The 24,600-nt window shown below is 44.8% G+C and overlaps 2 protein-coding genes across 2 annotated transcripts; both read right to left on the minus strand.

Moving 5' to 3' along the window:
- Positions 1–2,773: 2,773 nt before the first annotated feature.
- On the minus strand, positions 2,774–18,022 carry hic2 (hypermethylated in cancer 2). The gene is made up of 2 exons (XM_015973150.3): positions 17,882–18,022; positions 2,774–4,794 (listed from the first exon to the last, which is right to left on the minus strand). The coding sequence occupies exon 2, from the start codon at positions 4,744–4,746 to the stop codon at positions 2,995–2,997; it is 1,752 nt and encodes a 583-aa protein (XP_015828636.1). The 5' UTR covers positions 4,747–4,794; positions 17,882–18,022; the 3' UTR covers positions 2,774–2,994.
- A 1,386-nt stretch (positions 18,023–19,408) lies between these two features.
- On the minus strand, positions 19,409–22,020 carry LOC129153006 (adenosine receptor A1). Its single transcript, XM_054731640.2, has 2 exons — positions 21,065–22,020; positions 19,409–20,209 (listed from the first exon to the last, which is right to left on the minus strand). Exons 1-2 carry the CDS (start codon positions 21,925–21,927, stop codon positions 20,167–20,169), a joined length of 906 nt encoding a protein of 301 aa, XP_054587615.2. The 5' UTR covers positions 21,928–22,020; the 3' UTR covers positions 19,409–20,166.
- Positions 22,021–24,600: the final 2,580 nt, after the last annotated feature.

The raw sequence follows: 24,600 nt of genomic DNA on the forward strand, positions 1-24,600 counted from the left end.
GTAAAAGTTCATGTAAACAATGAGATAAATACATATGTTTTCTTTTAGAGCCACACACTGTTTTATAATCATTCAAATGTGCTTTGGTTTAAAAAATAGTTTGTGGATTTGGGTATGAGCTTTTCTCTCTTCTAGGTTCTTTGTACAAGTTCGCAACTATTTCCGAACAAACGATGAAACCGACTAAAACGTAGAGATGTTTCGAGCTGCCTCGCCTTTGTCAAGGCTCTGTGTGTTAGCTGAAAAAGAACGCCCCTCCCCCACACCTCCCCTGTTTATCTTAAATATGAAACTAGTGCCCCTCCCCCCCCCAGGTTAAAATACAGAGAAACTGATACGATGCTTTATCTTACAAATGTAGCTGAGAGTCTGCATTCACAGACACAGAACAATCCCTGAAGTACTTGAATAGTAGTAGTAATAGTAGTAGTAGTACGGTCACAGTTTGGAGTTATTTTTTCTTCGTTTCGTCAAACAAGCAAGCATTCAAATGCAGCTGCAAAAGTCTTTTGCAGAGATGGCTAAAGACGATGTGGTACGAACACCTTTTGCGTTACAGACGTTCGGCCGTAGTGCACCAGGTGCTGACAAGTACACCAACGTTTGAAGGCAATGCATTGTGGACTCCCTCTGAAGCTCGAAGAGGTCACAAGTAACAGAAGTATCAGGCGATAAATAACAAGGGTGGAGGGGTCGGGGAGTGTGTACCATGCAATATTTAAAACGGGAACGGCTGAACAGGAAAACTCCGGGAGTCCAGGATGCAGGTACCTCGAAACGACTTGTGAAGCTTTAGCGGCATCCCTAAGAGATCGACATTTCACAGGCCTAAACAAGAAGACGAAGGAGGTATGAAACAAAAAATTCAATCAAGAGGGACAGTTGAGACATAACAGAGGAATGCCTACACCAAAAACTTGTAGCGAAGGTTTAGGATCCACAGTGACTTTTTAAGAGTAGATACACTGGACAGGTGTCGGCGGGTTAGGGTTGCCTATGATGAGGTACGTTTTAATAAGGTTTAAAATAGTTTTAAATAATGGAACAGAATCAGACAATAAGGAGAGCTGTCCAGTGCATCTCTGCTTCTCCCTTCTTATTACGAGTTTTCACAAGCCTGGCTCAAAGAAACCAAAAAAAAAAAAAAAAGTTACTTAAACTTCACATTAAATTCTCATAATCATTCCTATCTTTTGTTGTTTTTTGTATTATTTTTTTGGTCTGAACAGAACGCGTAAAGCGTCATCCATCGAGTTCTGTTCCTCTTTTGTTTTTTTTTTTTAAAATAAAATCAGGGAGTATAAAGTGATAAGGGCTCTGGACACAAACATGAAGAATTAAACTTCGCCGCTTTCGTCCGGCGCTAGAGTTTAAGTCACACCGGCCCACCAATCAGCACAAGCTTTCCTTGCAAAACCACAAGAACCATCGCAAGTCTCAAGAGTCATCGGCCAAAACTCCTCAAAACAAGAATGGATTTCTTTGTCTGGACTTTAGAATATAATTCGTAATCTGTTTTATACAGCAAAAAAGAAATAAAAAGGAAATAATTTAGTATGCTATATATCATAGGTACATCTTCTTTAAACTTTGGTTATGAACTTGTCTAGCAATGTTTTGTTAGTTAGCTCCGTTCTCCTCGACATTCATTAAGATCTTTGGAACACTATACATCTAGACTAACCAACTAACCGCTATTTGCTCCGGGCAGGACGCTACAGTACACTTTGTATCGGGGTCGCAATGACCAGGACCCCAGAAAAAGCTATATCTGACAAGTACAAACAACTAAAAACAATAATTATTATATAATAATGTGTAAAATCTATGGGCATTAAAAACCTGTGTTGAGAGATGGGCAGGTTAAAGCATTAGGTGAAAAGTTAATGTCATCTACACACTTTTTACAATTAATTACATAGGAACTTTCAACCAATCAACAGAGTTCAGAGTAATCAGAGGTAGCGAGGTCACAAGCCTACAGAAATAGACTTTTCTTTTTTTGTGAGGGGAGGAAAGCTATACAGGCAGAAAAATAAACGTACCCACTTAACGTAATCATTTGAAAACGCCCTCTTCCTTAGCCCCATTAGACCCCCACCCCACCCCGGATCCCTCCCCCAAAACGAGAAAAAATCCCAAGACCTTCCAGTTTAGACATTCACTGAAACATGACAAGCTCTTTAAGTTAAAGAAGTACCTCAAGGGTTCATCTTCCCAGCAAGGATTGGCTCCCTGGAGCTCTAGCAGGCAAGTCTAGAAAGCAATGCAACTCTTCTGTACACCAATGCAAACAGCCGCAGAGAGGACGCTGGATTTTTGTCTGTTCAAACAAACATGTCCTCCCCGACATAAACCTATCTTCCTGGACTTTCAGGTAAAGCATGGAGATGGTCCCAAACCCAGTTACCCCTCCTCTTTCATACATATAGCATCATCATAGGATATAAAGCTGTCAGGGTTAAAAATACTCTTTGCAGAATTATTGCCAGTATTGTTTGCGCTGATTTTTGGTCAAAGTAGCTCTGGAGTCCAGCCGGGACTGTTGGATTAACCAGTTTCAGGTACAATCTGAATGCTTCAGAGTGAAGAGGAAGGCGGCTGAGGGGTACGAGGTGAGCGGATTTGACATTACATCCGTACCCACATTCACATTTAACAAACTAGATGTCGCGCCACTCCACCATGGCTTCGTGACTTTGGAGAGAGACGAGATGTCCCTCGAAAACTCCTGAGAGGTGAGCACATGTCACTCGATATAAACGATGACCCGATCCTCGCATCAACAAGATCCCACCATCAACAAGAGACCACTGTGGAAAGCGGTTACATCATTCACTCATCCAGGGCGTCGTAAACTGGAATCGATAAGAACTATGCGTGCTTTCGCGTGAATGTGTGTGTGTGTGCATTTCTTTGCTTCTGAGAAGGAAAAAAGGTTGTGAGATGTTCCTTTGTTTTCGTTTTCCCATAGTTCTTTGGCTTGATGCATCTCTAAGTGGGCGAGGTGTGCATTCTCAGGTGACTGATGAGATTGCGCTGCTGGGTAAACTTCCCTCCGCATAGCTGGCATTCGTACGGCTTCTCTCCAGAGTGGACTCGCATGTGCTCCGTCAGGCGGTACTGGCGTGTGAAGCGCATGCCGCACTCTTCACACGCGAAAGGCTTCAGACCTAGGTGGCTACGCATGTGGCGTGTCATGGTTCCTCTCTGGGTGAACATTTTGCCGCAGATGTTGCAGGGGAAGGGTCTGGTCAGCCAGTGGCTCTTTTCATGCTGTCGTAGCGTTGCGGGGTCTTTGTAGCTCTTACTGCAGACAGTACACTTGAACGGACGTGTTTCTGAGCCAAAACTGGAGGGCCCTACGGTGGCAGAAAGGTCTTCTGCCTCCTCCTCATCCTCCTCTTTTATAAAGGCCCCACCTTCCTCTTTGATGTAAAGCTCATCCTCAGTGTGCGTCTCCACATGAGCGTTGAGCTGCTCAGAACTTGGGAAGCCCTTACCACAGGGAATGCACACATAGAGGTTGTCCCCGAACGCTGGCTCGAAACCTTCCTGTCGGTACACATAGTTGGCGCTGTGGTGCCCTCCTCCTGATCCTCCCCCACCTCCGGCACTTTCTCCATCACTTTGACCACTCTCTTCACTGTGGTCATGGCCATTCTCTCCTCCATCTTCCTCATCTTTGCACTGGTCAGAGGCAAAGCCACTGCTACCTCCTCCACCAGTCCCAGAGGAGCGGCCATCTTTAGGGCCCACAATCACACCGTTAACCAGGGGCCTGTCGTGATCCTCTGACTTCAACCCTGATGCTTCTCTCTTTGGCCACTCGTTCTTGCGAGCGGCTTGTCTGGTTTTTTTCTGCGGTGGAGGACCATCAGATTGGTTTTGGGCTTCCTCTGAGGTTTTGGAGGTGTTGATCTCCATGGTCTCTGAGATGCAAGTGTCTACACCTGGGAGAGTGGTTGAGGAGTCATCCAGTGAGGCACTGTTGGTTGTGGATACTGAGGCAGATTGCGGGGACTCTTGGGAGTTGCTGTGCGGGCTAAGGGCATCGGTGCCCATGCCCGCAGAGTGAGGACTCTTTTTGGACAAATCTAGCCCAAGATCTGGTTCTCCAGCACTTCCTCCACTGCTGAGGTTACCATTACTGCTTCCATTTCCTCCATTCCCCGTCTTTCCGGAGCTGCCGACAAACATCTCGTCATCCGAGAGCTTGTCCCGAAGGCCTTCGTCTGGCTGTGGTTGATCAGCATCAGAAGGGGTTGGAGGATAGTGGTTGTTGGGACCAGCAGGAGTAGAAGAGGAAAGGCGCTGGTTGTTGAGGCGTAAGCGGCTAAGAGGACCTGGAGTGGAGGGTTTTCCTGGCAAGGGCTTCCCGCCACTGCGCTTGAGCTTCTTTCTGCAAAGAGCGGCAAGGTCGTGGAGCTGGAGGTAGCTGGCGGCGGTCAACAGGGCACTGAAGTTCTGCTCGTTGCTCTGGTCCGACGAGGACAGGAGCTTCCCGGTATAGATAAAGTCCAGAACTTGTCTAAACACAGAGGGGTTGACCATCTCTGTGTCAAGGTTAATGAGATTATCGTGGAGGACCAGAGACTTGAAATAAATGCTGCTTGCAGCCAGGATGTTCTTGTGAGCCCGGAACAGGGCATTCTCCACCACGATGATAACATCACACAGGAAGCCCTTGGCTCTCTGCTGGTTGAGTTGCAGCAGCAGTTGTTTGGCATGATTTGGCAGTTCCATTTCCTCCTTCCTTCTCTCTCTCTCTTCCTACACGAGCACCACCTAAAGCTAAAACAGAGAAGAAGAAGATATTTAGTATTAAACGATCCAACGTCGACTCATTTGAAGGCAAATATCAAACTAATAACGTTTAGTAATCAAGCCTGAAGACATAAAAACGTTTTTGACTAGGAAATGTTTTCTGGCAGCTTGATCGGTTCATTTAATGTCGCAACTTTATTAAGACTGATCCATTTTATAGTTTCCAGTCACTGTCGTTGCACGACTCAGACCGTAATCAAGCTGAATGTCTTATGACCCCCGTTGTGAAATCATCACTCCCACCAAACCGCACAGCATGTCGCTCATAACAACATGGCAGAACTGAAACTGGGACCTGTGTCCTCCCTTCCATTTTTCACACATTGCAACCCTACATAGATCAAGTTCTGATTGTGTGTGTCGCTGCTGTTCTGGTACAAAAGCCGCAAGGGCGGGGGAGGAAGAATAGGTAAAGTAGCCATTTTCCTGAGGTGCCTCTTGCCTTCCAGTTTCGGTGGGGTGCCCTCTTTGGAAATGTGGCTCGCTCTCGCCTCCATTAGGTCACGGTAATGTCAGCCCTGCCCCATTGTCTGAGGGTGGGGGTCAGTGGCACAGCAGGGCTGGGGGGGGGGGGGGAGGATTAGGTGACACCTGAGCAGGTAAAACTACACAAGAGCGTGGGCAGAAGAGGAGGGGGAGGGTGTGGCACACAGACGAGGACAGCACCACTTGATCCTCCAGAGAGGCCCTCATTTATGGAATTAGGACAGGTGAATCTCATCCACTAATGACCCACCACACACCACAGTGCTCTTTTCTCAGCCACACACAAAACCCTTTTGTTTTTTAATGCAATAGATACAAAAGGCTTGCATTGCAACAGCGGTAGCGTGAACGTGGTCTTTAGCACGTGTTTAACAGGGTTTTAGGGCTTTGGGCTGCTGAGAAAATGAATCCATATCCACAGCGGGCTACAGCGTATCACAGGAGATTACGCAGCAATGCTCGAGCCATAAATGTGTGTGAAAACGCACCATTTTGACCCTGTGCCAACCTGGACATTAATAAGGAAAACACCAGTGAGAAAAGAAGCGTTTGTTGTATTCAGTACGGCGACAGTCAGAAAGACCGGCAACGTGATCTTTAAATATTCCCTTTGTTAACAGGACACACACAAAAGCTACGATACAACACAAAGAAATTTATAACAAAAGCTCGCAGGCAGCGGGCCCATCTCCGATGATTTGTCTCAGTAGGAATAAATATCAGTTTCAAAGAGGATTCGTGGTTTTTCTCTCCAGGAAATGAGATAGGACGCCACCACCGACATTTCTCAAGGTGCGTTTCTTTTTTTAGAAACGCTCCGGTTTCAGAAGGTTGTTTGTAAACAAGTTACTTGAAATTTCCTTTTTGAGAACGGTTTAAATCGTCATGGGTTAACTGGAGTTTATGAGGCATAAAAAACAGTTTTGACCTTTTCTGTCAGCCACAACCCAATGAGCCAAACGATGGGTGGACTATTTTTATCAAGTAGACGAGCACCTAAAGCCCTCTCTTGTACATTGACTGATCTTAATCCACAAATAAAAGATGTCCTCGTTAAAGTCACGCTCCATGTTTGATAATTGACACGGATCGGATCAGAGGTGGCTCCGTTTTCTGTCAATGTTTGCTTGAGCATCAGCAGAAATCCTCTTAAGTCAAAGTTGGAGCAAGGATCCTGCTGTGGGTCATGAAACACAGAACTGGAGTCTTTGGGATGAGCTCCAGAAATAAAAAAATAAATAATTCCTAAATGACATATTTCTACTATGATTGTTAGAAACACAAAAATACAGCCATAAATAGATAAAGTGGAAGGTTTTAGACAATTTGTGTTCTTATTAGGGTTGCCACGGTGTGAAAATGTAACCTCACGGTTATTGTGACCAAAATTATCACAGTTTTCGGTATTATCGCGGTATTTTTTTTAAACGTGTTACATTTTCAGACAACTACATAAACCCTGTATGTCAGGAAAATATTGTCCTCAGTTTTTGTCTAAATTTAGCCTAAAATGTGTTATTTTGTAATTATGTTGTTTATTTGTTTACATATTTCCCCTTTAGTCTTTAAAATACCAATATTTGCCCATAACTTCTTAATTTGTCTGTTTGATGTCATCATTTTAAAAATATTAGATCAGATGATACTCAGTACTCAAGTAGCCTTCTAATCAGATACTTTTTTACCCTTACTTGAGTAATAACCCCTATATCAGGAAAATATCGTCCTCGGTTTGTGTCCTTCCAGTGAGCTTTGCAGATGTGGGAAAATGTCATCAGGCAGTAATCATTGTTAAATTCATAATTATTCTCGGAGAGAGACCAACTCTTATCTGCCCCTGGGAGCCCCGTAATGCATAGCGTCATTTCAACATGGCGGTGTCCGCGACACGGTTTATATGCAGGTAGCGGCGCTGCGGCTGCTTTATATAGCGACTCGTTGCATTCTCCCTCAACCCAAATCCTCGGATCACGCATTTTAGCTAAAACGCTAACGTTAGCTTGCCTTGCATTGACTGTAGAGTTGTGGGTGATGGTCACGCAGATGTGTCATGAGATTTGAAGCGTTGCTGCCTTTCACACACACTTTTTCTGCACGTGCTGCAAACAGGATAGCCGTCTTCTATCAGCTGTCCCTCGTCATTCTTCAAATATCCAAAAAATGCCGTACTTCCCACTTTGTCTTCTTTGAGGGATAATAAATGTCCTGAGCGCTGCCGTCTCCTCCTTTGGCCATTATTTCAGCTTTAGCTTCAAGAAAATTTTGGTTGTAAACAACAAAGTGCGCATGTGCCGCCGGCAACTTCAGCAGATGATACGGTGGCTGGTAAGGGTCACCGCGCCTACACCGCAGCCACGGTAACCCACCGAGAAAATATAGTTTTTTTAAAAACAAGACGGTTATTGTTATTGCCCACTTTTTTTTACCGGGGTTTACCGCTACACCGGTTACCGTGACAACACTAGTTCTTATTATCAGTTTATTTGCAATGTTTGTATAATTCACCCATTCATTAGGGGGTCACATGTCATCATTGTTGACCCACTGACAACTTTGCACGGGTTATCTTCCACAAACGTTTTATCCAGTTTGGCGCTTCATCTGGTCAATGAGCGTCATATTTTTCATCGCTCCCCCCGTCCCTTTAATACATTAAATTACTTCAAACTGACAGAATTACATTTTTGACCGTTAATAATATCCGTGGATGCCTTTCGGCGCTGATCTGTGGTGTCCCTCACTCCAAGAGAAGTCGTGCTCTGCTGATGTTTTAGTAAAGTCCTTCATGGACCGATTTTATAAGAAGACAACAGCTGAGAGGACCAAGCCAGTGTATCCCTGTCACTTTTCTCCTTCCCAGAAATTTCCCGGAACGCCGATAGTGGAAAAATGGCTTAATCTCCACCCTGCATCAACGGCCTTTGTGAAATTACAGAGGTGGGATGAGGCGCTAAAGTCGATCCGCTTCTGAAGTTCCTCCAAGCTGGAAACGGAGGTAGTCACACAGCCCAACTGGCGACTAGGTGTGACTGGGTGTTGACACATAAACCTACACTCTAACCAAGGAACTGGTTCTGTGATGGCTCAGTTTCACGTGCAAAAGCCCACACAGACGCAGAGCTTGGTCAACTTGATTGGTTGTCGTGAAAAGCCAAAAGCACTCACATAAAGGGGGCTTCGTCTTTGCAGGCGTGTTGCGAAACCATAAGGCTAATGACTAAGGCCTTTGCAGGCTCAGAGGCAGATTACACCCCGTAGATGAGTGTGTGTGCTATCACCGTGTCCCTATTAGCACTTAAAATGCAAAGAGAAAACAAAAAACGAAGCAAAGCGAATCTCAGAGGGGGCTCCTTGTTCCCGGATGCCCTCGGGGAGTCTTTTTGTGTTTTGGCCTATTTGGAAACGATGAATATCGTTCTCCAAGGAACCTGAAATACCAGGCGTGGTTGGAAACATTACAAACAAGACCCTGCAGTTGAAGCCCGCCAGCGCAACACTAAACAAAACAAAAAAAAAAACTAAATTAAGGAAAGTGACGGCGTATGAGGAGAGTTTACCGAGCACGAGGCTCGATCAGGCGAAACTGGGCGTTGTTTAGGAGTAAACCAGAGAAGGCTGGGGTCTGTCACAGTCTGACTAGCTGATACAATCAGCTGAAGTAATCATTACTCTCAGGTCCACGCCTGGGCTTGCCTCATCGGCTTTGACACTTCTCATCACGGTCTTCCTCCCTCCCCCGTCGTTGCGCTGCACATCCTTCCCTCACTCTCATCTTCCCACACTCACCACAGTCTCGCCGAGCCCACGACCACATCTCAGGAACTGTCCCCAATGTTGATCATAATGAGCCATTCTGGAATACAGAACCCATATCCTGATCACAGAACCTGCTGCTGGGGCTGCGGCTCTCAGCCCTGGAGGCAGTAATGAAGAAGAGAAAGGAGAGCCTCCGCTGCGATGCCAGCCAGGAAGCCATATATCATTCGGGTCTCTTTTAAAATACACACCTCTGCATGCTTTATGGGGGATCCAGGAGACTTTTCTCCTGCAGGCCAACATAAAAGGGGGCTGGGCTCAGGGTGGAGAAACAGCACAGAAGCATAAAAAAAAACCTTCCCCCACCTCCTCCCATCCCAACTCTCGTTCTCCCTCTCCTTCCCCCATCACCCACACAGCTACACACTCCCCCCTGGCCCCTTCGGTGCTGCGCTGTGCCGGCTAGATTCCAGGGGGCTGCTAATGGATTACTGCTGATCTATATGCAGCAAGGGTGGGACACACGTAGTCCCAGCTCCCCTTCTAATGATGCTACCCAGGAAAAGAGATGTATTACAGCAGGGAGACGACAGGTACCTCTGCCTGGCTTTTTATGCACGTTTTAAATAAAACATCCGAGCAGTTTCCAGTCCGCTGGCATTGTCGCCTGAAGATCTAAAGTTTAGGACGGATGAATCATTAGAAAGGTGATATGCATGACGAGCGAGGAGGTTGCCAGGATGGAGGGTGACCAGTTCAAGCAGGCAAGAAGCCTCACCTGCAGAATTGTAACCTGTAACTTCATCTTTTTGCAGCGGCTGACATGACAGCTGAGAGTTGGGGTGATCTCTGCTCAGGAGAATGAAGACTTGCTCCGACTAACTCTGGCACCACCGAGACCCAAAGTCTTGCCGTTTGGACGTTTAAACGACTAGAGGGAATGCTGGTCTTCTAGATACACGATCAACTCAGCTTCAGTGTTTAAAAACTAGAAGGTTCAATCTCGACCTCTTGAGATTACAATGCGAGCCGACATGGATGTTTACCACAAAATAGACGAGACATGATCTGGATAATACACCCATGTGCTGATTTATGACTAAACTAGAGGGTGTTGCTGTGAATGAATGTCAGTCAAATTAAACGGGTGACATCAGAGAGCTGGACGATCAGGTTCAACCTCATTTACTGACGTCCTTGGTTGCATCATGCCTGCAAGAGTTTGTGGAGAAGTAAAACTTAGAAAGCCGGCATTCCTGCAGCAAAGGGGACTGAGGGAGAGGTGGGCTGTGGCACTAATCTCCCTAACAGAGGGTTGAGAGCCGAGAGAGAGGGCAGAGGTGAGGCAAAGTCCTGTGGCGCAACAGCAAAACACACCCAACGATTGTGAAAGGTCAAAAACAAGCCTGGGTAGAACAAGAAAAAAACAAACGCGTTTGATATTTTTCCACTTTTGAAATTATTTTAATCAGATGTCTTTAAAAACAACTGATTACCAACGTCTGTGGAAACGTCACTCACAATCAGCACTAACAGGATTAGTGGTGGAGACACATAGACTGGCTGAGAGGCAATCATGTACAGGAGCAAAAGGCCTTGGTCGGTGTGTGCACTTAAAACACACACACACACACACACACACACACACACACACACACACACACACACACACACACACACACACACACACACACACACACACACACACACACACACACACACACACACACACACACACAAGTATGCTGGTGGGCAGAGGCAGTGGGGGAGGGGTCAGGGGGATGGTGCAAAGCCAGTTTGAAATACAAACACCAACCAGCCCTCAACATGGCTGACCTTGCTGCATGGGTATGGCTGATCCATGCAGGACTCATGGGTGCAGCAATTATCTGACTGCCGCTTCTCTCATAAGTGAAAGGACGGCACAATGAGGAGATTAAAGCGAACGGGCTTTCCAGCGAACCGCTCTTTATGATGGTTTGCATCTGTAGAGTAGGGGCTGCATCAAAGGAAATGAGAAATCTGTCTCTGTTTCATGACGTATACATTTCCGTCTGCATTAACTACGCAAAGGACAAAAAAAAGAAACGGTTGTAAACAATGTGGACAGCAACTATAGAGTATGTATGTGGTAACCCGGTAAAAGCATTTTCTTACATCAGGGTGAATTTCCTTTCCAGGATGTTTTAAAACCCGGGTACGACTGAAAAGCAGCAGATGTGAAGAAATATCCTTTTCCTTGTGTTTGAGTTGGGTAAGCCGAGCACCGAAGGAGCCGGCAGGTTCTTACTGGCTGCATAGTTTACAAATCATCTAACGTCGCTAAATCGGCACACCGTCCTGACTTTGGTGTCAGGAGTGAATTTTTTTAGAGGCACTTATTTGGAACGTTTTCACTTGGAGGACAAGGGGAGTGCAGAATCCAAAATTTAACAGCTGACTCGTTTCTTTATAACTGAAAAGAGGAGATATGAATTAAAGGAAAAGCTTCCATCCCAGCTTAGACTCGATCAGGCAGTTCAGCCAAAACAGACCAACCGCTCAGGGTGCCGTGCAAAGAAAGGGAGGAGCTAAGTGGTTGCGGCGCCCCCCCGAAACGAGCCAGAGCTGTAAGGACGATTAAAGTCAGCATTCAACACGTAGTAGAACTTTAGCCTGAAAAGCCTCCTGTGTGTGGTCCATCACGAGCCACGGAAACAAACCACCCAGTCGTGGGGCGGAATTTCATGTTTTGTTCAAACTGCCCTCATTCGCACGCAACCGGACAGCGCCAGGACCAATGAACAACAAGACGGCTTCATCGCCACAGCAACCAGTCAATGGGGTAATCCGCCATACGCTGTTGACGCAAATACATTCTTTTTCTAAATGAAACGAGTTTGTTTGCGCTGTATAACATACGGAAGATCAGACCATACCTGACACAACATGCCACCCAGCTCCTGGTGCAATCTACTGTCATCTCCCGCCTCGATTACTGCAACGCCCTTCTAACTGGTCTTCCAGCCTGTACTGGGAGACCTCTTCAAATGGTCCAGAACGCAGCGGCGCGTCTGGTCTTCAATCAGCCAAAAAGAGCACACGTCACCCCTCTGTTCATTGAGCTCCACTGGCTACCGCTAGCAGCACGCATCAAATTCAAATTGCTAACACTAGCATACCTCTCTACCTCCTTGTTCCCTCCTCTCCATGATTGATGTCAAGTTGTTGTTGTTGTTGTTGTTAGCCTCAAGGACAACATGCTGGTTATCACTTGTAAGTCGCTTTGGACAAAAGCGTCTGCTAAATACATAAACATAAGCTGCTGTCTCAAATCTAAAGAATAAGCTAGGTTTTGAACTCAAACACGGTCACAAAACACACACCCTTCCTCTCAGGTGTCTTCCCTGGATCCACGTCCACCAGAACCTGTGTCGCCAGAGGAGATAAGAAGCGCTAAACACCAGTCGCCGTTTTCTAGGTCCAAATGTCTTGCTGTCCGTGGCTTTAAATGGCGTTTTGCTTTTTGGGACTCTGGTAGTTTGTCCTGAAGTTGAAGAGGCAGCAGCCGGCCGTTTCTCCTTCTGATGTTATTGAGTGGAGAACTTCTCACACCAGTGCTGTTCTGTTGCCAAATACGTGAGGTCGTAATGAATGGAGGACCCAAGGATGTGCTGCGATTCAGCCAGACCGACACCCGGATGGACCAATGGTTGCTTTTGTTCCAAAACTTGTAATTGGCTGAGGCTTTTAGACGACTGCAAGAACCACTTTATTCATTTGATCATTTTTTTAACTCCACAATATATTCATAGTTAAAAGAGTAAACTCATTTGTTTTCCTAATTTGCTGTTGATGCTTTAAGTACCTCCGTCTGCTCATGTCTCAAAGACCAAGTGTAAATCACCCAAAAGTTGATCCCGACGTCGTTCCAGAGCCAACGCCATATTTGTAGTTTTTCCTCAGTCACAGCTCTAGTGTTAAGCCCGCCTAATAAACAGAGCGCTCTGATTGGCCAGATACAAAACTATTTGGTCGATGGTAGACCTGCTGAGGCTACAATAAAGCGTAGCTAGACCAACCTGCGGAGCAAAATATTTAGCCATTGCTATGGTTGGTCTAGATTTCGGGGCTAGCAGAACTTCACATTTTTAGGATTTTTGATTAAACGACCAGAACCAAATCTAAAAAGACCCGAATCAAGATTTCATTAATTTAATTTAAGTCATTCACTGCCGGCCGTTTCCTGATCGGTAAAAACCTTCGCTGCCAGCGTTTCTCACCGTTTAAACTGTTTTTTTTTAAGAGTGACAGAACGTTGCGCGCTAGGTTGATGTCGACGCCAAAACAACCAAAACAAAGCAGAGACTCACCTCTTACATCAGGAAGAAGCCGCGTGTTTCGAGCGTTATCCGTTCTTTCATAATCCGTTGTCGAACTGTGATCGGCAGACGCTTTTCCGGTTCGCTCCTCACTTTTTTTTACAAGAACGGTCCAAAACAATCTCCTAACACATGGATGGTCTGCTTCCTGATCATGTGACATGTGACGTATGCGGATGAAGATCAGCTCCAGAGCGCAGGGGCTCGTTCCGATGCCCAAACAGTAAAAAAAAATGCAAATGACGACTTCAGATGTCCTTGGCAGTGAATGAGTTACATTTTTCATAGTTTTAGGCAACAATGCCTAAACTGAATCAAAAGCCTTGGTGTGTAGACCTGTTTCTACCTGTTCAAAGACCAGGAAAGACCTGCTTTTAAAAAATAGAGTGGGAACAATTCGGTAACCGGATCGAATACCGGGTGTGCAACAATACATCAACTAAATGGTCATCAATCCAAATTACCAAAATAGAACAACTATAAAATGCCCTTTTATATAGAAAATTGCTTTATTTTGAAATTCTGCTGACATGCCGTTTCTGCCCGTTCCTGATGTAACCAAACATTAAGTGACAAGTGGATCTTAAACTCAGTTTATCTGAAATGGTATCATGACTGAATCTGAGATGTTGGAAAACACCAGCTTGCAATCTCGATTTAATCTCGTGTTGTTAAACTTTTGGTTTATACTTTTCATTTAAGGTATGCTTTATTAAAGGGTTAACCCACATCTTTTTTATCTGTGAATTCAATGCCGTTCGGCGAGTCTCAAATACAAATTTGGGCGTCTTACTGTAAAAAAAATACCATTAATGTAAAAAAGAAACTAAATGAACTATGTTCACATCCAGAATCAAACCCAGGTCTTCTGCATGAGAGTCCGACGTCTTACTAGGTGAGCTAAAGCACCAGTGATGTCTGTTGTATCTGTAACATTTATATCCTTGATGACAGCTGAAACAACGTCAAACCAAAGAACGGTTCGGAGTGAAAATGGCTATTTTGTTGCTAATTAGCAGGAAATATCTAGAAGAAAGTTCTACAGAAAGTAGCTAAGGGTCCTCAGAAATGTAGCTAGCTTTGTCACTAGGCGTTAGGAACAGCGACAAAGTGGCACTGCCTCTCTCTCTGCTGCTAAAGCTACGGATAGCAAATGCTACGGGCGATGCCTGACCCCGGGTTTCCACGGGAGCCGTCAGCAGCACGTTACTGCAGCAGCACGTCTAGCTGCTGCTTGGCCCTTCCCACGAGACGCGACGCAGCAGAGGAGCAGCTGTCACCGACAGAGCACGAAGTCACACGAGTGACTTCGTCAGTAAACACAACAACAAGCAGGAGAAAACTACAACATGGCTCCAAAATGTTTGTGTTTTTATATTCTGTCCGTTTTATAATCGCCAATACGGACCTGAAAAACAAAGGAGACCGCTAGCTAGGTGATAACTTCTCACGGGGACGCACAGTTAGTAACCTTTTTTAAAAGTAAAGCGACCGGAAGGCAGTACGTTCTTTATTCTGAAAATCTCGGGAGCTTCTCTCCATTTCCGCGTCCGATTTCCTGTCTTTCCTTCCCCAAAAATGTCGAACTTGACCCGTTTCAGAGGCGTCGCGCGTAGGAAATAGAACCGGCGCGTAAAGGCCGCGACATGCTGCTCCTGAGACGCGGCCGACTCGCGCTGCTGACGGCTCCTGTGGAAAAGGTTCTGTTGACCACAGCCGTTCCTATCAGCAGCTATGACGTGCTGCTGCAGTAACGTGCTGCTGACGGCTGCTGTGGAAAGCCGGGGTGAGCGTGAACGCGCATGAAGCAGCCTGCTCGACCCGAGCATCTCTCTTTTTCTGTGATTTTACAGAAAAACAGGCAATCACAGTAAAAATGCCAGGGCTCATTCTACAGGACCAGGGCATTGCAGGAGAACGTATGAAGAAGACATTTATTATTTCTATACATGTTTTGGCTGTCACACTTCCATAATGCCCCTTTAAGCATTTCACTGCCTGATGAGAAGTTTTTTGTTCCATTATAATATGAAATGTCTCAAGAAAAAAATAAAAATGTATTTCTAATTGTAGTTCATGAGCTCAAACAGAGATAAAATATTTAACTGCAAGAATAACTAATCCAATAAGATTTAAACAAAAGGAGACCGTTTTTCCCTTCCAAAACAAATGCTTGGGTCATGGATTTATGAACGAGTGAGTATCTCTGTTCTGCATCAATCACACTGGGTTGCATGTCGTGACTCAAACAAAGCACCAAGGAGAAATGAGATCAGGACTGGACTGAACCGAGCCACAGCAGCGCCGTTTTGCACCTGGCACCTTTAAACACGCACCGCGTCCCCCTCAGCAGAAGCGAAGCGATCAACCACTTCACCAAGATACCATTAGTGCGATAAAGGAACCTCTGTCCTGACAGAATAAACTTGATGAGATAATGCTTCAAACTGCGGCGAACCCATGCGACCCGGTGCCTGCCGGTTTGGCTGAAGACAGCAGGTCCGTTAAGATGATTTCACAAACTTCCAACCCCTTCCTCCTCCCCCTCCCATCTACTCCTCTTCATAACCTTCTGGCTATCGGCTCTACATTCCACATTCTTCTTCTTTAAGAACAACAACAACAACCCTGCCCTGAGGTTCTTCTTTATCCACAGAACAAACCCCCCAAAAAAAAATGTCTGCAAACTGGCAGTGAGCAGCAGGAGTCCGACCCAGCCTACTACAGGAGCCCTGGTGCAATCTTTTAAGTCCCTGGTCCAACATGTCAGCAGAACTTTTCACCTGAGTGGTCTTCTTACTGCGCCGTGCTGCCCACACATGCCAAAGTAAGCCGCGGTCCCACTCGCTACACACAGAAGCGTGTTGAAAAGTAGAAAAGGCAAAACAAGGGTGAGGCAACCAACTGATCATGAGGCGCACCCACACCGGCCTCAAGTTACCCTCCAGGCCAGAATCTGTTGTCGATATAGTAATCAGTGAGACTCGTCACACTGATCAGTTGACTTTTAATGACCTGAAATCGTTTGTTTGACTTTTCTTTATTGCGTTGCATACTTATTAATCAACAAGGCACTTTGGCAAATTAATATCCAACACACAATCTGCAAAAACAAAGCCCGTTTTCAGGGTTCTGCAAAGGCAGGACGCTTTCTCTTCAGAATGACATCAAGTTAAATTATATTTTGAGGTAAGAAAACAGAAAAGCGGAACTCTTCAACTCCACTTCAGCGTGGGTGTGACTGGCCAAAATAACAACTTGTAAGCGTCATATTATTGACTACAACACCCCGTGACTCTGAGAAGGCTTTCAGCACAGAGGTGTGTATTTATACTACAATAAAAACCATTTCCACACGTTTAACAGCTTTTTCATCACTTTTATTAGGAAAATAATCACATATCTATGCTCAGATCCGTCACACCTGTCCTCAACACCATTACTGTTCTTAGATAAACTGGAATGGGGATGTTTATTTAAAAGGATAAAAAAATGACTGGCACAAAAACGACCAGCCAGTCGAGGCAACGCATGTCTGGCATTCCTGTGTCTTATTATCTCCATGACTCTTGGTTCTACTTAACCAACACTGGTCACCAAGCTGCCTTCACACCTGAGCACACCTTTGGGTTGAAATGAGTTTAGGATTCAAAACGCAATAATGAGCAATCCGGGACAATGTTTGCCAGGGTCAGGTCCTCCCTGGAGCAACACTTGCCCATGCATGAAAGCAGCCCAGCAGAACCCAAACGCATCGATTAAATCCATTTAAGCGGACTGTGTTTAAACCTGGACCTCGCTGCGTCTACATGGTGGGTATACACACAAGGCAATCCTGTTAAATCATTTGAATTGGCCCTACCTAAGACCACGGAGGCTTAACCTACATATAAACAATGCATTTAACACCACGAGGGAAGGCGACTAATAACGTTGCTGCTACTGCGCATAAAAACGTGGGCAAAGATTGATTAAATTGCAATAATCGATTATTAACCGAATTATTTTTAGTTTAATCAAATTTTAACCTGATTAAATTAATTTAAGGGCGTATAAGAGAAAAAAAAATGAGCCACTGGAAGCCGATGTTTTGTGGATCCCGTCCGTCGACTCTTTGCCAGCCTGGTAATGATCTGGTGCGCGGAGCGTCCTGAGGGGGCATCTCGACGAAAACCAAAATAAACGCAGCGGTATGTGCAAACGAATCTAATTCACGGTTTAACGGCCAAAACCCACAGCGATCGGAGCAGGATGCGGGATTTCGCAGCTTGCCTGGCAGCCTGGTAGAGCCACGCAAGGCACCCCTTTTTTTGTTGGCACGCCGTGGAGGAAAAAAAAAAGACGCGATTCCTGCAGCAGCTGGGAGAAAGCGCTCCGCTCGATCAGGCGCAAACGCAGCTCCGTTATCAGTTCACAATCCACCTTAAAGAGGAAAAATGGCTTTGAAATACCTTTTTACATGGGTAGGGTCGTTCTCAAGCCTTCTCTACCATCCTCTGGCTCATCTCACAGCCTTCGGGACGCCATGTTGCAAAGCTTATGACGTTAGGCTTCCTCACCCCTGACCCACATTTGAATAGAAACCAGCCCAGAGCCCAGCAGAGGAAGAAAAAACACATCCCACTTTGGGAGGGTTTGGCCACTTTCTTGCTCAAACCCCCCCCCCCCCCCCCAAAAAAAACTGACAAGTTTACCTGCAAAGGAGGCCGGCCCGGGCATATGGGAGGGTTACTCCAAAAATGTGATTTTACGCGTTTTTCTACAAGCAGCGCCACCTTGGAGCTATGCGGAAAACCCAAAAAAACGCATGGATCTGTTTCCTTATTTGCAAGAAATAAATATATATAATAATAAATGGTTGCAAGAAAATGTGATGAGATCAGACTCATCCCATAAAAATCTATTTTTCTTCTATTAATAACTGTATTTATTTAACTGAAACCCCAAAACAAGACATTTCTCAGCTCATTAGAATTCTTCGCATTTTTGCACGTTTATTAGTGTTTTTTCGCAATTTGCACAGAAAACAACGCTGGTCCTGAAAACCAGCTCATGCAGCGAGTTCAGAACAGCTGTTACCATTTCAAACCAAAAGAAGATCCAAATCTTTTTTCATTTATATTTTATTTATTTATATTTTATTTATTTATTTTTGCGTTTTTCATTCAGTTTCTCTCAACAAAAGCTGGTTTTTAATGTGCGTTTAAATCCTGGAACATGCGTGTTTGGTATGGTGTGTTCAAGACCCTCTGGTGAACATGGGAAAGTTTAAAACATGGCACAGTGGAGTTAAGTAGGGAACAGGTAGGGAATGTTGGGGTTCAGGAACTGGGCACCGGATTTGCGGAAGTGTGGCCTTAAGGCCCCTCCTAGAAACCCCCTCCCGTCCCGTCCGGTCTCACCCCCACCCCAATCCAAGAGAAACCTGTTTGTTGTCATCATCCTTTATCTGTCTGTTCTTTGAAAGGTATGTACACGCTTTCATTGTAGAGAAACAACTTCCAGTTGAGGATTTATTTTTGTTAAAGTGCGCAGAGGAAACTTCAGTGGTCTGGTTCACTAGGCAGGTGTTTTGGGGCAATTTGCTCACCTTCCAGGGATGCAAACGTCATTAGTGAGCCAAAGCTCTCTGCTGACACCGCGTGGTTGTCGCTGAAAGTACACCTTCTGCTGTCGAGCTTATTTGATCCTTTTGAATGAGAAGTAGTGCTAGAATCACTTTTATTTGATGAATAAAGAGATTAATAGATATTTTATCAACCATCTCATCTCACCATGTGGCAAAAATGATACAAGCTGAATAAAAACAAAGAATGTTTTCAATAAAAGAAAGTAAGATCTATAAACTGTGCAGAAAATGATGATGATGATTATTGTTGTTGTTGTTGTCATCTTAGACTCCACACCAAGAAAGACGCAATCAAATATTTGTTCATTTTTAATTCATGTGAGGATATGGGGCTGTGCTATAATGTAATAATTTAATAAATGTTTAATCAGGATATTACATGACATCTATGCATACCATAAAACATCAGTAGGCCAGGGATCTGCAGCTGTCACCCATAAAAGCGCCACTTTTTAAATCCTCTCTCCAAACATAAATATATGAAACTATCGTTAATAATGATGTTAGTTATGTTGCACCTCTAGTGAACTATCAGGTGTGCACAGAAGACAAGGTGGACTGATCACATTTACATAAAAGCTGAAGCTGTTATGGATGAAAATGAATGGGAGGCGGTGGAAACTTAAACGTCAGCTCGTTTCTGTTCCAAATAAAAATAAAATACGAGTCAACACAATCAACTCAAACTGTTTGTTTTATTAGTCAGAAATTTTGACACTTGCTGCAAAAGTTTAGACCATTCCAAGCCTGGAGGGCCGGTCTCCAGCACATTTCAGTTGAACTCCGTCTCAACACACCTGATTTCAGTCAGCAGGTAATTAACGGGTTTCTGCAGAGCCTGAGCTGCTGCAAAAGTGATTCAACCACTGAATCAAGTGTGTCGGAGCAGAGAAACCACTAAAACGTGCTGGAAAGCGGCCCTGCAGGACCAGGATTGAGAAATAAAACGGCTCTTTTTAATGTCAGTTTAAAATTCAGCGTTGCCCACGTTGCCCGTGTCACTTTAGTCACAAAGAGTCCTTCAGATAAATACATAGCTGCAGTTTCTGTGATGAATCACTTCCGGTGTGTTCAAAAAGATTGTTTCAGTAATCAACGACTGCAGGACTAACCTGGAACTGGAACCTTGGAGGGTTCAAGCTGAAGCAACCTGCAGAGAAAAAGAGGCAAATTAAAAATAAAAATCTTAGTTCAACAAAGCCAACATGACACAAGAGAAGCTCGTGTTATTGGAAACATTTAAAAAATACGTCATTTATTTATGCTTAAATGAAGGTGGCTCTTTAACTTTCACCAGAAATGATGAAATTAATGTTAAAATTAAATGATGTTGTTGAAGTATAAAGATACTCGTTTTTTTTAAGTTTTCCTATTGGCGGCAACGTTTGCACAGACTGGTCCCAGTAGACACTGAGGCTTCGTGTTCTTTAAAAAAAACATCTTTCAATCATTTTCAAGCAATAATTTGTTGAAAATTCTTACATTTTTAACCAGAATGTGTTTAACCCCTCAGCCTGTATGTCAGCTGCGTGAGCAAAATGGGAAAAATAATATTTAACAACAATGTGTAGGTGTTTAGAGTTAAATATTTATATACTTTTTATTTTAATATTTTCTGTTAAATATTTCCAATATTATTATTGTAGCTTGGCCTACATCGAAATAAAGTTCTCAGCACCTTAAATTAACGAAACAACATTTATAGAGGAAAAGAAAATCTTCAGCCAATACATTTTACTGTTTTCTACCTTTAATCTTCACTTTGGAGTTTTTCTGAACAGGCAGGTGCAATTTTCTTCTTCAGAGTCGTGACGTTGCTCATTTTTATTTTATTTTATGTTTTTGCAAAACCTTTAAAACATGACGTCACAATGGCTCACAGCAACAATGGTGAAAATGAAGCATTTTGATATTTTTTGTTGTCGCAGCTCTCGATAGAGGAGCGACGTGATGAAGGGTGTGAGCAGCATCCCTAGTCAGACCTCCACCTGTCGCAGCCTCTCACCTGTCCCTGCAGCAGGGTCTCCACACCTTGGAGAAGAGCGCGACTCTGAGCGCTCTGCAGCCTCTCAGGTACAAAACAGGAGTCAGGGCAGCATTGACTCTGGGCAAAATGCGCAGCGGATCGGTGCCTTCGTTCTTAAAGGAGTAGCAGGTGGAGCCAAGGAAGTTACAGGCGACGATGTGACAGAACAAGGGGATCCAGGTGCCCAAGAAAAACGCAACCACCACCAGGATGAGGTTCACCGAGGAGCGCTTGCTGTCCCTCTCCTCGGAGGACGGCTGTCTGCCCAGCTGGAAGGTGGCGATGATGAACAGCCTGACATTCAGTCCGATCATGATAATAATTATAAAAATGTTCCCAATTAAAGTTCCGATGCTGGTGACCGACCTAGCTATGCCTAACGGAACCAGGTTCTGCACCCCCACAATGAAGAACGCATAGAACCAGTAGGCGAAGATGACCACCAGTGTTCGGTTGCGGGTCATGCGGCGGGAATAGCTGAAGGGTGAGACGATGGCATGGTACCTGTCTGCCTGCGCGGCCAGGATGGCCATAAAGGACAGGCCCAGAAACGTGGGTGCGATGTAAAAGGTTCTGGTGGGGGAGTTGTAGTGGTCACTCACGTCCAAAACACCCACATAGTAGTAGGACACGCCCGTGCAGACGTCGCTGACGCACGTGCTCAGCATGTACATGAACCGGTTCTCGTCGCGCAGAGTCTTGTCCAGCAGAATGGAAAGCAGCACAGACAGGTTGAGCAAAATGATGGCTGCAGCCAGGAAAACGTTAAAGAGAAACATCAACACATTTCCAAAGCTAGTCAGGGGCAACACAGGAGATAACCCCAGGCTGGCGTTTGTCATAGATGCGGAGGAAAGGTGCGTCAGGTCCGCATCTCACAGAAGAGGGCAGTGCGCAGAGAGGGTCTGACTTTCATCAGATTTATATAGGAAGGACAACCTGAGAGACTTTAGTCCTCCGGGACTTAAAGCCCCAGTGTGTAATATTTTTATCTGTTTACTATCAAGTTGTGTATCCAAGTCACAAAATTGACCTTTTTCATTGAGATGTCTTACCAACATCTATTCTAAATATTCCTCTCGGCCTAAAATTTAACATGTTTAAATACACAAACTGTGGTCTACATGCATGGTCATGTGCCATCCTGAAATACAGCAGCTATTTAGGGACATACTTGCTGGCGTTTGCACCAGGTGTCATGGTCTTTCCTCATGTGTCTCCTCATGCTCTCCATCCCTCTCTAGTTTCCCATTTTGTGTCTCACGAGCGCCCTCATGTGTCTTTTGTCCTCGTCTCATTTTTGTGTCTTCTCTTGTAGCTCCAGCCTTTTTGTCCCCAGCTCCCTCCTGGTTCTCTTCACGTCTCTTAGTCTCCCCATCTCAGTTTATATAGGTCTTTTATTTCAGTGTGTGTGTGTGTGTGTGTGTGTGTGTGTGTGTGTGTGTGTGTGTGTGTGTGTGTGTGTGTGTGTGTGTGTGTGTGTGTATACATGTTTTTTGAAGACCTCTACAGTTTTGGAGAGCCAGAGTTTTGAAGGCAGACGTTCCAAAGTCTGCGGGCAAAAGACTGAAAGGCCCCGTCCCCTTTGCTTTTTAGTCTGGTTTGAGGAACAGCCAGGAGGTTTTGAGATGTGGATCGAAGGTTCCGTGAAGTGGTGTGTGGGGATGTAAGGATTTAATTTATGTTTATGTGTTTAGCAGACGCTTTTGTCCAAAGCGACTTAAAAGTGATAATCGGCATGTTGTCCTTGAGGCTAACAACAACAACAACAACAACTTGACATCAATCATGGAGAGGAGGGAACAAGGAGTGGACAGTAGAGAGGGGGGACGGGTGCAGGGAGGGTGCTAGTTTAGAAGATGCTCTCTGAAGAGCAGGGTCTTCAGGAGTTTCTTGAAAATTGAAAAGGAAGCTGCTGTTCTGGTAGTGCTTGGTAGGTCATTCCACATTTGTTGAACGATGCATGAGAAGAGTCTGGATTGTCCTGAGCGTGGTGTAGGCACTGCTAGCCGACTATTCCTGTGATGACCGGAGCGGCCGGGCCGAGACGTAAGCCTTTGCAAGAGGATTCAGGTAGATGGGAGCCGTACCGTCTCGGACTTTGTATGCTAGTGTTAGCGATTTGAATTTGATGTGTGCTGCTAGCGGTAGCCAGTGGAGCTCAATGAACAGAGGGGTGACGTGTGCTCTTTTTGGCTGATTGAAGACCAGACGCGCCGCTGCGTTCTGGACCATTTGAAGAGGTCTCACAGTACAGCCTGGAAGACCAGTTAGAAGGGCGTTGCAGTAATGGAGGCGGGAGATGACAGTAGATTGCACCAGGAGCTGGGTGGCATGTTGTGTTAGGTATGGTCTGATCTTTTGTATGTTATACAGCGCAAAGCGGCATGAACGAGCAACAGAGGCAACATGATCTTTAAAGGTCAGGTGTTCATTAATCACAACACCCAGATTTCGAACTGCCTTTGAAGGAGCCAGAGATTGGAAGTCATTTTGGATTGAGATGGTTTTGCTGGGATGACAATGTAATAATTTACATCTATTTAATGAGCCATAAGACATGAGATTCCATAGAATCTATGAAATCGATCTTATGGATCTTTGGGTACTTTTAACCAGAAGATTGGAACTTTTTATTGCAGGGATTATGTAACACTTCGTATTGACTGAGAGACAAGAGAAGAGAGAGTCACCTTTAAAACGTTTAAGAAGATTTATTTCTAAACAATTTTAAACGAAACTAACTCTAAACTCTAGGTGATGAATGGATCTGGTGTGAATGAGACGTGAGATGGATGGTGTGTGTGTGAGTGATGTCATCAGAACTCTCGTATCCGGAGAAGCAAGTCTGAGTGAGAAAGTGATGTTTTGCTCTTAAGTTATGATCGGAGTTTCATAAACACATGAGACGCTATTTTGTCGCTCCACAGCTTCAGGATGAGACCTCCGTACAGATCCAGAATGCCAGGTCCTCGGTCCCCTTTCGGTACCGGAGTCGATGAAACAGCGTCAGCAGTACGACAGACTAGTCTTTGGATTGTCTCCAGGTAAAAAGCGACAGTTGGTTGACAGCGTCACATGGACCCTGAGGGTCAGTGAGTTCAGCTTTTATTCTGAAAGGAACCGTTGCTTGGTTGGTAAAGTGCAACAGATTTTATCCAGCTTGTTGTTCTTTGCTTGAAAACGAAGTCCGGGTGGCCGGCCCGATACTTCTCTTAGCATGCGGTGAACTGAACTAAGATGGCGTGGGACTGGTTTTATTAATCTGGATGTTTTGATTTACGGTCGAATCAAAGTTGGCAGATTTATAAACACCAGAGAGACTATGCCACGCTTCAGAAAGGAAGGTTCTGATTGGATGAGTAAAAATATGTCATGTGTTTACATTACGTGTGATCAGGGTGTCTAGTGCAGCTAGATCAAAGTCTTATTACTTATTAAAACTTACTAATCATAACATTGTCATTTTACAGATTGGTCCACATTATTATTGACTAACACTTTGTTTGATTAGC

Source organism: Nothobranchius furzeri, chromosome 17 (assembly GCF_043380555.1).
Source record: "Nothobranchius furzeri strain GRZ-AD chromosome 17, NfurGRZ-RIMD1, whole genome shotgun sequence".
In the NCBI taxonomy this organism is placed as follows: domain Eukaryota; kingdom Metazoa; phylum Chordata; class Actinopteri; order Cyprinodontiformes; family Nothobranchiidae; genus Nothobranchius; species Nothobranchius furzeri.

What these genes read in the sequence shown, in the direction of transcription:
- hic2 (XM_015973150.3), bottom strand. Translation starts at nt 4,746, where the DNA reads ATGGAACTGCCAAATCATGCCAAACAACTGCTGCTGCAACTCAACCAG.
- LOC129153006 (XM_054731640.2), bottom strand. Translation starts at nt 21,927, where the DNA reads ATGACAAACGCCAGCCTGGGGTTATCTCCTGTGTTGCCCCTGACTAGC. An exon ending in AGACCCTGCTGCAGGGACAG is followed by an intron (nt 20,210 to 21,064) that starts GTGAGAGGCTGC and finishes TTTTCTCTGCAG; the next exon opens with GTTGCTTCAGCTTGAACCCT.